This window comes from Podarcis bocagei, assembly GCF_964188305.1.
Source record: "Podarcis bocagei genome assembly, chromosome: 1".
NCBI lineage: Eukaryota > Metazoa > Chordata > Lepidosauria > Squamata > Lacertidae > Podarcis > Podarcis bocagei.
The window spans coordinates 59475864-59491334 of record NC_138125.1 but is presented as its reverse complement, the minus strand read 5'-3'; the positions used below and the strand labels follow the sequence as shown (position 1 = coordinate 59491334).

General features: G+C 40.5%; 1 protein-coding gene across 2 annotated transcripts in view; it reads left to right on the top strand.

Moving 5' to 3' along the window:
* LOC308570369 (catalase-like) overlaps positions 1-14422 on the top strand; it is a 46977-nt gene extending 32555 nt beyond the window's left edge. For both annotated transcript variants that reach the window (XM_081165126.1, XM_081165125.1), the window contains exons 2-13: positions 180-351; positions 2240-2350; positions 3077-3207; positions 3680-3784; positions 4786-4911; positions 6254-6445; positions 6567-6719; positions 9193-9331; positions 10714-10844; positions 11693-11800; positions 12836-12922; positions 13516-14422. In XM_081165126.1, coding sequence (XP_081021252.1) covers positions 180-351; positions 2240-2350; positions 3077-3207; positions 3680-3784; positions 4786-4911; positions 6254-6445; positions 6567-6719; positions 9193-9331; positions 10714-10844; positions 11693-11800; positions 12836-12922; positions 13516-13578 — 1518 coding nt within the window. In that variant the 3' untranslated portion in view covers positions 13579-14422. The remainder of the gene's footprint in view (positions 1-179; positions 352-2239; positions 2351-3076; positions 3208-3679; positions 3785-4785; positions 4912-6253; positions 6446-6566; positions 6720-9192; positions 9332-10713; positions 10845-11692; positions 11801-12835; positions 12923-13515) is intronic.
* The last annotated feature ends 1049 nt before the right edge of the window (positions 14423-15471 follow it).

Genomic DNA, 15471 nt, shown 5'->3' with positions numbered 1-15471 from the left:
TAATAATTCCTGTTATGAAACAATACTGTTTAATGCCAGAAGCAATTCTCCCTGTAGTCAGGAAGCACAATACGTCTGCCAAGTTAACCCATAAGCATTTTCACTAAATCACGAAAAACGTAATAGCACTGTGTAGTTTTTGGTGTCCTAATTTTATTTTATTTTTCTTTTGAATTTAGAAACCGGATGCCTTGACCACCGGAGCTGGTGTCCCAGTGGGAGACAAGTTAAATGTCATGACGGTGGGTCCGCGAGGCCCCCTTTTGGTTCAGGATGTGGTTTTCACAGATGAGATGGCACACTTTGACCGAGAGAGGATTCCTGAGAGAGTTGTGCATGCCAAAGGAGCAGGTTAGTGTTAGAAGTTGCTTGTTGTTTTAAAAGGAAAAGGTGGAGAATTGAATATTGTGAGCATAACTTTGCGTACAGAAGGAACAAGAAAGCAAAGAAGTTCGCAAAATGTGTTTCCCTCAGTTTTGTATCTTTTGGTGCTGAATTCAGGATTATTACTATTTTTGATTAAACAAAAATCTTGCACAACACGCTTTTGATTATGTTGACCTAATTTAGAAAGGCAATCCATTCACAGAAGTAAGCACAAGTCACCCTTGCTCAGTCTGAGGGGGGGGGGGGAATGTACAAGAACTATAATTGCTTAATTTGTTCAGTGTGCCCAAAGCTTCTTTAGACCTGTGTTTGTGGAACAGCGGCCTCTAGGTTGCATGATAAAAGACTTTGTATTAAAAGTGTGGTTTGGCATAGGGGTATGGTGCTGAAAGGGGAAGAAAAGATCAAACATGCCATTAGGTGAATGCAAGTGTTTGGGCTAAAGAAGACTATTAGCTCTGAGGCAGCTTGTGAAACTGAAGCAATGCTATTCTTAAAACAGTGTTATTGCTTTCTAAGGGTAAACAGAAAAAAGCAAAAAATAAAATAAATGGTTACTTGATCGGCAACATATAATACAAATCAGTACTATAATTTCAAATCAATGTATCCTAGGTGTGTTATTCACTAGAAACCATGAAGGAATGATTGTAAAATGAAGAGTATCTTACATTAAAGCATAATAATTGAAGCAATTACAACATGGTTATCACAAGGTGATGGTAAAAGAATAAATGAAATTTAAAGCTAATTGGGTTAATTAGTCCAGGTATAACAAGAAATCATAGGTGATGTGATATACATATATATATATATATATATATATATATATATATATATATATATATGCTTTCGTAGATTTCGTATATATATCAGCAGCTTCTCAAAGTTTCTTGGTTTTTGTACCTTTTCCTTTGCGTACTTGTACTTTGTACGCAGATACTGAATGCCAAAGGAGGAGGGAACTTGCCCTCACTCTCAAGTTCTGCTAAAGCCCAAGGTAGAATAGTGGTAATAATACTAACCACTGCAACAATGTTCAGGACTAAAGGAGGATTTTTGAAATCAAAGCTACTCATCTCTTCCAAAACTAAGATCTACTGCCTTTTACAGGGCATTAAAAGCTGTCATTTGAAAGAGCGTATCAAATTTTAAAGCAGAAAAAAGCATTAGCTGTGTTCTGTTTGTTTTAAAACCTCATTCAAATTAAACACAAAATCTGTGGTGTTCCAGGCTAGACAGAACTGCTTCAAAAATACAATTATGTTCCTGTTTATTTTGAATAAAGGAGCCATCTTGTGATCCATCAGGCTGTTAGACTGCTGTCTGCCCCCAAGAACTGTAGCTGGAAGGAAAATATACAACTCGACATTGTGTTTCAGCTTATCTCAAAAGTTTTCTAGTAAGAAGCAGACCCCCCTGTATTCACAGATGCTGTGCCTTCAGCTGTTCAGGTCCTTTGGTCTAGGCATAAAAGGAGAATCACTGCTTCCTGAAAACAAATTTTGGCTCATGCCTTACGTGACCCTTCTTGTTTCCCATAGCTCTCCAGAATCCATAAGATAGGTAAATAAATTAATAATAAACATTCCCTATTTCCTGCCTGCGTGTAAAGGGTCTGTTATGGAAACTCAAGGTCTTTTGTGTCCTATAACAATGTCTCAGGGTCAAAAAGGCAATATGCTAAGGTGTACGCCAGAAACAGCTGCAGCAGAAAAGCACCACATTATATGAAGCAGAGATATTTATTCTTCCTAAACTGCACTGCCATTTCTGATATTATTACCAAAGCCCTTGATATTTAGATGGTTTGTTTGTTTCTATTTAAAACAACAATTTTAAACATTTTTAGGAGCTTTTGGCTATTTTGAAGTGACTCATGATATCACCAGGTATTGCAAAGCAAAGGTATTTGAGCATATTGGCAAAAGAACTCCAATCGCTATTCGATTCTCTACTGTTGGTAAGTCTTAAAAACAACAACCCCTCTTTGCATTTCCATTTTATTTGTGTCATGTGTACACACTCATTTATTAAATGGGGTCCTTAGAGGAACTAATTTTGTTATACTTTATTCATTTATTATTTGTAAATTTGTAAACTGCTTTATTGTAAAAAACACACACACACCTCAAAGCGATTGACAAAAGATAAAACAGTAAAATCAAAGGGGGGGAGAGAGAACCCTACTTTTGTACGTTTTAAAATTAAAATAATAAAACTTATTAAAATTCCCTCAGCTTTCTGGGAACCTGGGGTAGGCTTTTCTAAACAGGAATGTTTTTAGGAGGTGCCGAAAAGAGTATGGTGAAGGCGTCTGTTTGATCTTGATAAGCTGAGAGCTTCAAAGTACAGGCACTTCCACACTAAACAATCTGGTGCTTAAAAACAAAGAGTTTTGCAATGAAGGAGGAAAGTGTCACATAAGGACACTACATTGCGCAGGAAACCACTGTGCAATGTCCCCTTTCCATTCAGTTCCTCTTAAAAGCTGTAAACGACAACATACACATACGATAATCATCCTTGGAACTGGAGCGCTATAACATTCATTAGGTGAAGGCTGGGAGGACAATTTAAACATGTGATGGCCATTCCCAATATTAGAATGGATGCCAATCTCCAGGGTTGAAGGGAAAACTGTGTGCAGTTCTCAGTGTGTTCACGTTTATAAACCTTCCTTTTCTAGCTGGAGAATCAGGGTCAGCCGATACAGTCCGTGACCCTCGAGGCTTTGCAATGAAGTTCTATACAGAAGATGGTAACTGGGACCTTGTGGGGAACAACACCCCCATCTTCTTTATTAGAGATGCGATGCTGGTAGGTCAGATATTTATTTGGGCACCCAAAAGAAGTTAATGGGTGGTGAATGAGAGGGAGAGAGAAAAGTGCAACATACATGGATCTGTTTCTTCCATGGGGCTTCTTTTCTAATATCAAATTGCAGTTCTTGTACCCTGAGGAATAATCCACTAATATTAGGGACTCGTCTACACTCATCAATTATATCGTTATAACTGCGTTATAAACATGTGACACCAGGTGACGCTGTAGAGCTGTTATCTGTCGCCAATGGGTTTTTCCATTAAGAGCTTTTATAACATGTTTTTCTGCTTCTTTGATTCCTTTTTTGTTTTAAGATTTATGATTATGTAATTTTCACAGTAGATATAATTTCTATATGGAACTTATCTGCAGGTACATCTTTTCAAAGTGAACTTAGTACAAGGGACTGTGTAGATAATGCAACTACACAGTAATGCAAATCTTCTTTGTATCGTCTTTGTGTTAGTTCCCATCCTTTATCCATTCCCAAAAGAGGAATCCACAAACTCATCTGAAAGATGCAGACATGGTATGGGACTTCTGGAGTCTTCGCCCTGAGTCTCTGCACCAGGTGGGATTTACTCTTTTAATTTCTATTCATTTTTTTCCTTCACCTTGCAGGTTGAGTCAACTGTGTCTCCTTTTCGCATCCTCTGATTCAGAGACTAAAAGATTCATGTGTGAAAATACATATTCTCTTTTACATTGGTGTATTTGGTCTCTTGTGAGTGATACACAACACAACCCTTCCCTTATCAACTCTATGCCATTTTCTATAAATTTTATTCTTTAAAATGTGACAATATTTGTATCATTTACAATTGGGCAAGCTATGACTAAAACACATACCTGTCACCCATTCAAGAAAACTAATGGTTGGAGGACATAAGTTTCCCCTTCCCTAAACTCACCTGAACTGTGATGGGTCTGGAAGCCTTTTGCAAGAAATACCTCTGCTCACTCAGAGATATATTTACAGTCTTTATATACATATTATGTACAAGGTACAGAACATAGCTTCATGTGTCCGAGTCCTCGGCATCAGATCCAGGAAGTGGGGGCTTTTGGTTCCTCTTCCAGCAAAGGAGCTTGGGAAGCCCCAGATGCCTCCTTTGTTCCCTGTGTTTTAACCCCCTCCTGTCCTGTGCTGAAGGAATGGGCACTGACTCTCCCTCTGTTCCTGAACTAGTTGAGTGGTGTTGCTGCTCTCCAGCATTTGGGAGCATTCTCACTGCTTGAGTTCCTTCCTTTGGCTTGTCCTCCCCTCCCTCTCCTGTCTTGTCTAAAGGCTCCTGTTCCTCCCCCTCCCTCAGCGCCAGGTCATTCCCTGGCAGCCCCATGATATGAACATAGCTCTCCAACCCCCTCAAATGGATTATGTGGAAATGATGTATTGTACTATTGTTGCAGGTCAAAGTCATCAGGGGTGAGGGCAGAATATCATGCCAAGAATAAACCATGGTTGGAGCATTCTTTAGTGCAGAGAAGTCCACAGGTGTACCTAGCTTTAGTTGCGTGAGCTTTCATGAAAGAGAGCCTACGTAGACTTTGTTGCTCTTGCTTTATATTTAGGTATCATTCCTGTTCAGTGATCGTGGCATTCCAGATGGACATCGTCATATGAATGGCTACGGATCACATACTTTTAAGCTAGTCAATGCTGACGGGAAATCTGTATACTGCAAATTCCATGCTAAGGTATTGATTTCAGTTTTCCTGTTTCGCATTTGTTAATACTAATTTCCTAAATCGCTGGACGTACCCCACACCTGGAGTTCTTACCTATTCCTACTTCAAGAAATGAAAAATGGGTACTGTAACATGTTTATCCCCTTGTAGCATCTCCATTATGCAAAGATTGAATACTGCACTTGAGATACTGGTTTAGGAGTAGAGATGCCTGCCATTCTATCCACCTCTGCATATACAGTGGTACCTTGGTTTACAAACATAATATGTTCCGGAGGTCTGTTTGTAAACCAAAACAGGTTGTAACCCAAGGCCTGCTTTCGCTAATGAGGCCTCCCCAAAAAAATTTGTTTGTAATCCAAAAAAAAAAGGGTTGTAATCCAAAAAAAGGTTGCAAATCGGGACACGTACTTCCGGGTTTGACGTGTTTGTAATCCAAAACATATGCAAACCAAGATGTATGCAAACCAAGGTACCACTGTAGGCTTCTTTCCAGTATGGCAGCTTCTTAGAATCATAGAATCATAGAATCATAGAGTTGGAAGAGACCACAAGGGCCATCGAGTCCAACCCCCTGCCAAGCAGGAAACACCATCAGAGCACTCCTGACATTTGGTTGTCAAGCCTCTGCTTAAAGACCTCCAAAGGAGGAGACTCCAGCACACTCCTTGGCAGCAAATTCCACTGTCGAACAGCTCTTACTGTCAGGAAGTTCTTCCTAATTTAAGTGGAATCTTCTTTCTTGTAGTTTGGATCCATTGCTCCGTGTCCGCTTCTCTGGAGCAGCAGAAAACAACCTTTCTCCCTCCTCTATGTGACATCGTTTTATATATTTGAACATGGCTATCATATCACCCCTTAACCTCCTCTTCTCCAGGCTAAACGTACCCAGCTCCCTTAGCCGTTCCTCATAAGGCATCGTTTCCAGGCCTTTGACCATTTTGGTTGCTCTCCTCTGGACACGTTCCAGTTTGTCAGTGTCCTTCTTGAACTGTGGTGCCCAGAACTGGACACAGTACTCCAGGTGAGGTCTGACCAGAGCAGAATACAGTGGCACTATTACTTCCCTTGATCTAGATGCTATACTCCTATTGATGCAGCCCAGAATTGCATTGGCTTTTTTAGCTGCCGCGTCACACTGTTGGCTCATGTCAAGTTTGTGGTCAACCAAGACTCCTAGATCCTTTTCACATGTACTGCTCTCAAGCCAGGTGTCACCCATGCCCTCTCTCACAGCAGATCTTTAGACCAATTTTAATATTTCTTTCTTTCATCATTACTAGGATGCAATTCTTAAGTAAAAAAAATTTTTAATGAAAAATTGAAAGTAATGTTATTTTGATTTTTGCAGACTGATCAAGGAATCAAAAACCTTACTGTTGAAGAAGCAGGAAGACTGGCCTCTGAAGATCCCGACTATGCCCTGCGTGATCTTTACAATGCTATTGCTAATGCAAACTACCCTTCTTGGAGTTTCTATATCCAGGTGATGACATTTGAACAGGCTGAGAAATATCCATTCAATCCTTTTGATGTAACTAAGGTAAGCATAATTTCCATTCCTTTACCCTACATATTGGATATAAGGAATAAAAGTTCTGCATCTCTGTGGAAAGATTTACTTGGAAACTATCTGTAATAAATTGTATTCTTGCATTTTGTAGATTTGGTCCCACAAAGACTATCCTCTGATCCCGGTGGGGAAGCTGGTCTTAAACAGGAACCCTGTCAATTATTTTGCCGAGGTGGAACAAATTGCCTTTGCTCCAAGCAACATGCCTCCAGGAATTGAACCTAGCCCTGATAAAATGTTGCAGGTAAGGAGTATAGTATGCTTTCATGTTTATTTAACAGATGGTGGGCCATGGAACACTTTTAAGAGGACTTCAATGCCACTGCCTGTTCAGTGCCTCCTCGCTTGCCTGCCTCTTCCATTAGCTGTGGCATAGCCTTTTAGTTAGACCAATGCAAACATCAGCAAGTTATTGCATGATGAGGAAGGGTGACTGGTTTGGGGTGGGGTGGTGGGAAGATCTTCTTCTGAAGGGAAGTGCCAGAGGAAGTGTTGAATCAGGATATTACAAGGTGGAAGTTAGTAATGGCCAAACTCTGCCACTACATTGTGACTGCCTCTGCCCCTGTACCACCAGTTTGTAACTGCAGGTGGGCTTTGATGGTAAAAAGTTTGAGAACCCTGTCTTAAATACAGCTGGTATTTTCTATTTAATACCTGTAGTGTCAAATATAATGAGAAAAGATAACACCAGGATGATGTCTTAATGGGAGGTTTCCCCACTCTATTCCAATTTTTCCATGGTGTGTGGTGTGTGTTTTGTTCTCTTCTCTTACTTCCCCTTCCCATTTTTATTTTTTTTAAGGGAGGAATTCAGCCCAGTGCTAAAGAGTGTGAGCATTTCTAATTTTGCCTCCATCACACATGCTATTCTGGGGCTTATCCCTCCCCCTTGAAGCCAATGGGGGGGCGGCACAGGAGCATGTGTGGAAAGGGAGAGCCCAGTTGTGGTTACAGAAGTCTGCTCTGCTTGCAGGACCTATTAGTTAAATCCAGCCCATAAAATCCAAATACAGTGGTACCTCGGGTTACATATGCTTCAGGTTACATACGCTTCAGGTTACGGACTCCGCTAACCCAGAAATAGTACCTCGGGTTAAGAACTTTGCTTCAGAATGAGAACAGAAATCTCGTGGCGGCAGCGGGAGGCCCCATTAGCTAAAGTGTTGCTTCAGGTTAAGAACAGTTTCAGGTTAAGAACGGACCTCCGGAACGAATTAAGTACTTAACCCGAGGTACCACTGTACTTGGATCAAAAGTGTGTGGTCATTATTGGAAGTTCAAATCCCTAGCATGGTAACAAGGGTGGGCATGTGATCAGCACAAGATCTCATTGCAGATAAACATATTGAGCGGAAGATTTGTGGGTTTTTCACTTTTATGTATTCATAATTTAATATATTGGATGTTTCTCTTTGACACTTTGCCCCCATTAATGTAGGTTAAGACAGTGAGCAGCAACTTTGGGGATGTATTTAGTTAGAATTACCGTATGTTTTTACCTATAAAAATGTCCAGTCAATTTATTGTGTGTAGCACTTAACAATTTATTTTTTTAAGTCTTCCAATATATCAAGCTTTAGCTAAGGGAATCTTGACGATGGTTCAGCGGTGAGGGTGGAGCTTCTTTGGCAAATGAGTCACATATTTTGGACCTGTGTGTCTCCCATTGCTGTTTCATAACATAAAGAAAATATCAGCAGAATATTCCGGCTGTCTAGCTCTAGTAATGTATTCTTGCCAGTAGGTCAGAATGACTTTGTTTATGCACTGCCAGTTCAATTCATGTACAGCCTGGAAGCGTACACAATATTTGAGCCCCCCCCTTAAATAAAAGCATATTTAACAAAACAAGACCAAGCAAAAACACAAAAGTCTCTCATGGCTACCTTTGACTGTGCTTTTGGGAGTTTGCTTATTAGCGAATATATAGTAACGTCTGTTGTAAGCTGTTTTAAATAAATATTGAGAATGTAACTCCACAGTGGCATTCAACAGTCTCAGAGACTAAATTCCCAAATCAGCTTATAAATTGTTCAGGAAAGTAGTCCTGATCTCACCTGGTGAGAGCAGTCAGATTCATACACTTGAAAATTACATTGATTTCCAAGTCGGGAAGCTGAATACTGGACTGAAAGATTTCTTCTGATCCAGCAGGTCTGCTCTTGCATTATTTATTTATAAAAATATTTGTATACCACTCTATCCCCAAAATTTATCAAAGCAGTTTAGAATGGTAAAAATAAGATGAAACCATACAATAAAATCATAAAATATTGAAAGCAAGTTAAAACCGTTAAAAATAAAGATCAGGAACCTATGGGGGGGTGTGTACTCTTAATTGCCTGCATAGGCCTGGAGGAATAGACAAGTTTTCAGCTGGCATTTAGAAGTTTGCCAGTAGAGATCAGGGGCACCTTTTGTGCCGAGTGTTCCACAGGACTGAGTTAGTGACACCAAAGGCTTGGTTGGCACTCCTGCAACTGATCTTGGTGGGATATAAGGTTCGGGTGATCCCTGCTGCACCCTGGACCTAAGTTCCTATTATGTTCTTATTGCCCCTGTGAGAAAGAATTATTGTGTAGACGTTAGGAGCAGGAGCAACTTAAGAAGAATGGATATTGTCATAATATAAAGCATGGAGCAGCACGGTGTCAGCATCAATCTAAAGAAAACTTACCCCCCTCCATTCTTTTCTCTCCATTATATTATTCTAGGGTCGTCTTTTCTCATATGCAGATACTCATAGACATCGTCTGGGACCCAACTTCCTTCAAATTCCTGTAAACTGTCCTTACCGAGCTCGAATTGCCAACTACCAGAGAGATGGATTTATGTGCATTTCTGACAACCAAGGTACCGTATTTTTCGCCCCATAGGGCTCACCGCCCCATAGGACGCACCTAGTTTTTTTGAGGGGGGGAATAAAGGAAAAAAAATTATCCCCCCCCCCAGGCGCGGGGCTGGCGCAGGGGAAGCCTGAGCTTCCCTCGACCCCAGCCCCGAGAACAGCCTGCTATCCGCAAGCCTATGGAGCCCGGCGGGAAGTCGCGCCGGGCTCCCTAGGGCTGCGCAGAGCTGCAGGAAGCCAGGGGCTGAGCAGAGCTGCGCAAAGCCCCGGACTGCAGAGGGTTGCTCAGAGCTTCCTCAAGCCTGGAGAGCGAGAGGGGTCGGTGCGCACCGACTCCTCTCGCTCTCCAGGCTTTATCGAAAGCCTCCATTCGCCCCATAAGAAGCAGACACATTTCCCCTTCATTTTTGGAGGGGAAAAAGTGCGTCCTATAGGGCGAAAAATACGGTAATTCCAAAAGGTGTCTTCTGGAAGTAATCTGCAATACCATGTGCAAGGACATTTTCTTCTGAATTTCTAGCACGGTTTGGATATGTGTTCTAATTTTGCTTCATGTTAGATTCCTAACTGTGGGTGAAATTCAACATCTCATGAGTGTTTAGCCCCCCAGATCTGTTCTGGAGAATCCCCAAGCAGCTTCAGAACAAATTTGGGGAATGTGCAGTTGTCTGTAGAACAGATGAAGGGGAGGTCCTGTTGCGTGAGCAGAAGTCTGTTTAAAATGTGTGTCCTTTGTGAACTTTTTTAGCCATATGGATGCATAAAATAGTTTAATCAAAAGTGTATTGCCTTTTGAATGGAGAAACAGGGAACAGATGCACAGTTATTACTGTAAACAGTTATTTTGGCTTCAAACATTTATGCCTATTATTTCAGAGAACTGCAATAAAATTATACTTAAAATCACGCCAAGGTGATTATACTGCTTCAAAGAACTTCTAGAAATTGGCTTCGGTGCCCAACCAAGAGCTTATAATAGGCAGGGAGCTGATCTTTCTTGAATGTTCTACTAGATTCCATTTACAGTATTCTGTTTATCAGTAAGAATGAAGAAAGGGAAGCAGTAGTCTTATTTTATATCAAGTAGTCTTATTTCATATGGAAGCAGTTACTGGGAAACAATACCCTGATCACCTCTCGCTTTGGAAATCAGAATCGGATAAGGATTGTAGAGTGAGAGTGTTGAGAGACTCTAGTTGACTTTTTCCTCTAGAAGGAGATTATTGCTGTATACTGACTCCCCGCCCCCAATATTAATAGCTAGGTATGAGGCACATTTGAAACACATCTAATGGATTCATATCCATAGCTAAATCTACATCTACATCTCTATCTGTCTATCTATCTATATATCTATCATCTATCTGTCTATCTTTCTTTCTTCTAGGTGGTGCCCCAAATTATTATCCCAACAGTTTTACTGGCCCTGAAGACCAGCCCAACTTGAAGGAGAGCCGTGTGCTTCTTTCTGGTGATGTGCAACGCTTCAATAGTGCAAATGAGGACAATGTGTCTCAAGTAAGCAGATTAGAAATGGAAAATTATTTTGGACCTGAGTTGGATGTATACACTGCTTTTTTATGGAGTGAATTGACTTTCTTGAGACATCTGCAAAACACCTACCTTGAAAGCAGGTTAAAAGTTTTTTTGTGATCCATCTGGCAGAAACTTAGCTGTGGCTTCTCTAAGCCATTTCTGCATTACCCCTTTTGTTACTGTATCAAGTTGTAGAGTTTCATATACCCCCCCCCCCAAAGATCAATGAAAGCTCTTTTCTAGGCCTGTATTTCTAGGCAATCCTAGACCTACCCTGGGGAGATCTGCTGGCATTAATGAACTTGCCTAATTCAGGAGCCTACCAGTAGCTGACCCGACAGTTGAGTGTTTGCACAAGCTTTGATAATTGGGCCCTAGGTCACATGGCCTAGAGTTTGGAATATATGCAAGTGTTTCCTGAAATGCCACCCCCCCTTTTAAAAATAGAATAATGCCTGTGTAAATTCCACCAGCACAAGTTCAACCAGCTGAGCCAGGGGGAGTGATATCTGCCAGCATATGTCAGGCTCAAACAGGATGAAAGGTTTATGCTTGGCCAGGAAAGCTCAAAATCTACCAAATCCAAACTCTCTCATCCTGGTAGATCCTGCCTTTAGATTGAGCTGTAAATTGTAAATGTGAGACACATCTCGGGGATAAGACTCTTGGCCATCCCTTCTGTTCCCAGTGTTGATGGTGGAGTTTAAAGTCAGTAGTGAGACTCTCTCAGCTGAAAGTTTTTATTTTATTTTATAAAAGATCTTAATAATTATGCAGCACAGGATACATCCATAATGTGAGAGAAATTTGTCCTTCATTTTCATTTAAAGGTGCGAGACTTCTATACTAAAGTGCTGAGTGAAGAAGAACGTGAGAGGCTTTGCGAGAACATCGCTGGCCATCTTAAAGATGCTCAGCTTTTCATTCAGAAGAAGGCTGTAAGTGATAAATTGCTACTTTTATCTGATGACATCTGATCTATGCTCTTAATGTACACCCTACAATAATTTTAGACTTGTGTGCCACCTTATTTTAAGATGCATGAAAATATGAGACAGACAAAAAAAGTTAAGGTAGAAAAAAAAAACCCCAGATGTAAAAGGTAAGCCTTCAACAATCTCTTTTTGAAATATTATTTAAATTATAAGGATAAAGTAATAGTAGAGTAACTACTCTGACAGGGAGTCTTGTCAGCTGAAAGACAGTAAGCCTCCATGCTTACTTTTTCAAGTAAGACCTGGATATATTTAGGGATGTTTTGGTCCATGCTGTAGCACAGAAAGCACATGGACAAAGCTATGACATCTGCATGCAAAAATTAGATTTCAACTTTGGAGGGAAGCTGTGTAATACTGTGGTCGTAGGAGGTAAATTGGAAGCTATTTCATTCAAACCCAGTTAGTAGTTTCAAATCTCCATGTCAATAGCAGATGGCATAGTTTACATATACCGTTTTTTTTGCTCTATAAGACTCACTTTTTCCCTCCTAAAAAGTAAGGGGAAATGTGTGTGCGTCTTATGGAGCGAATGCAGGCTGCGCAGCTATCCCAGAAGCCAGAACTGCAAGAGGGATTGCTGCTTTCACTGCACAGCGATCCCTCTTGCTGTTCTGGCTTCTGAGATTCAGAATATATTTTTTTCTTGTTTTCCTCCTCCAAAAACTAGGTGCGTCTTGTGGTCTGGTGCGTCTTATAGAGCGAAAAATACAGTACTTTGAGAACATAAGAAGAGGCTGCTGGATCAGGCTCATGGCACTTCTGGTCCAGCATCCTGTACTCACAGTAGCCAACCTGATGCCTGTGGGAAGCACCCCAGCAGGATAGGTGCACAACAGCACTCTGTCCACCTGCAGTTCCCAGCAAGTGGAATTCAGAGACTTACTGCCTCTGACCATGGAGGGGAAGAGAAGGGGCTTTGGAGGAAATCTTAATGCAGGCTTATATTTGCTCTTCAACTTTTCTTTGCCAATCTAGGTGAAAAACTTTACTGATGTTCATCCTGATTATGGTGCCCGCATCCAAGCCCACCTGGACAGGTACAATGCTAAAGGGGGCAACAAGGTATGAAAACAACTTCCATTCAAATTACTGTGCGCTGAGGGGCTAAGGCATTAATCTGTAAATTGCCGTAGATGAAAGTGCATGATCGAAAGAGAGGACTGTGGAGTTGGGGGGTAGGGGGTTTAAAATGCAAACTTTAAATGCTGCCAGTTCAAGTGGCCAAAGCCCCCCTTCAAGCTTGCCTTGATCAATTGTTCCTTTTTAAGTGTCATATCAAAATGTATTGCACAAAAATGTATTTGCCAATATGCCAGCAAATCATCGTATTCTTAGGATAATCCCTTAGTTCTGGGAGAGTAAAGCCCTCCTGTTCCCCCAACATAAGCAGGGGGGGGGAAGTATGGCAGCTGTGGAACTGCCATGCTTATTTTCCTTCTGTTTTGGGGTCAATAGGAGGGAAAATCTGAGGAGATGGAAGGAATGAAAAAATTAAAAAGAAAAGCTCTCTCACTTTTACTCTGGCGTTTAGGATTTGGTAGTTCCTGCATCCTCAGATTCTCCCTCCAGTCTCTAAAGAATTTCTCTGTTAGAAACTTGCTCCTACAACCCATGCTGACTGTCAGTGGTTTAAACTATTTTTGTCTTGTTTCTAGGATTGTATTCGTACCTACACCCAAGCGTCTCATGTTGCTGCAAAGGAAAGATCTAATTTGTAGAAAGTATGACCTGTGGTCCCATTGATCACTGCATTTGCATCCGTCCAACTGGAAAACAAGCCTTAATCCTGCAAATATTCGTGTTTTTCTTGATATCTCCTTTGTTGTGGCAGTTGCAAGGCAGAACCATTGAAGTTTGCATTTGTGATTAAAAACTGATTGCATTATAATCTTATGCCTTGTAAAGCATTCTGTCTAGACTGTTAAAATCGATCTGTACTGGCAATCACTTTTCAGTGGTATGACTGAAATATATGGCTACAGTAACTTTTTGTCTACTTTTGCAAAATTAATGAAATGGTTTGCCTTATTTTTGTATTCTTGTAACTAACCGGGCATTTATTTACCCAAAAGAACTTGCATAATATTTTGATGGTATGTCTTCTACTGACTATGTTAAAGTCAATATAGCAACAGGTGAATAAAATTCTTACTCATAGAGGTATTAACATTTTAAAAAGAGCACATTTTAATAAATGCTCCCATTATGCAAGCAGTTTTATCTTGCAATGGCGCTAAAATTTATCAGACTTTTGCTTGATGCACGGTGGATTACAGGAGCTTGAAACACATATTCAATCATATTTTCTTCTTTTTAACTTCATTTTGACATAAATATATTTACAGAAACAAGGTAATCCATTATACTGGACAATTAAAATTATTGTTATAATGAAATGTTTCACATTTATTTATGGATTTTTTGTAACTGTGTACTTTTAGATCTAGTTCTCTGGGTCAACCTACATATGATGATGTCATCATTCATAAGTAAAGTGTGGGTGGGTGGGAGTTGAAAATAAAAGGAACAGGCAGGATTCTTTCTCCCAATCCTGTAACTTAACTCACCAGTCATTACTTTTTTGTTCTGGTAAGTGGAAGGAGCCAAATCAAATTCGTACTCATTGTACACATCAGGATGATTTGATGTGTATTAGTATCTCTTAACATATATTCACACCAGTGAGTGGAGACAGATGTCTTCACTCAACACATAGTACCTGGCAATTCTGTTTCAATTGTACACACCTGGGATAAGACTACACTTTTGAGCCAAGCTTGCTTGGGAAAAACAGCATTAAAATGTACTGTATCGGAAGAAACTACTGAGATAGCTGTGACCCACAAATAACTTCTTATCTACAGGGATTCAAAAAAGAGGTGGGAATGTACTGGTGCCAGAGTAAACAGCCTATGTACATACAAATGTTAGGATGACATAACACAGTCTCCATTGGAGAATTTATATCTTCCCTCCCTCCCTGCTAGTTTATAGCCCCGTTCCCCGCTCAACAGTCCACAAATGTTCTCAATATGAGGGGTATCGGCTGATACTCCAGGTAAAGAAGGGTAAAACCGAAAGATTTCAAGGCTTTGATGCCAGTGAAATAAAACACCAGCTTCCTTTTCAGTAAGGGTGCATGGGAGCAAACTTCTAACGTTGCAGTCCTATGCACATCTGCCATTGAGCGTCGTAGGGATTATTTCTGAGTAAATATGCATGGGATCAGCTGCAGGGTGAACTTTGGTGAGAGAAAAAGAGACAAAGCTGCAATTATGTTTGGGAGAAAAAGGGCAAAGGATGAGCAGAGGAAGTGCAGCTTTTAAGAGATTTTTATAGATAAGGGGAGATCGCATCAATGCAAAGCTTTGAGTTCAAGCCTTTTCTGCCCTTCCCTACTCTTTAAGCAGATGACTCTGCTTTTGCAGCCAAACTCTGTATTCCTGTATAGCAAACCACAGGAAATGACATTCAATTGTTTCATAATGTTCAGTGAAAGCCAAAAACAGATCACAAGGCTTATAAAATGTACTTTTGAAAGTAAGGTGTGTGGTTGTTTTTTAAGGCATTTTCACATCGGTTTGCCACAAAACCTGTTCTTAACCACCACA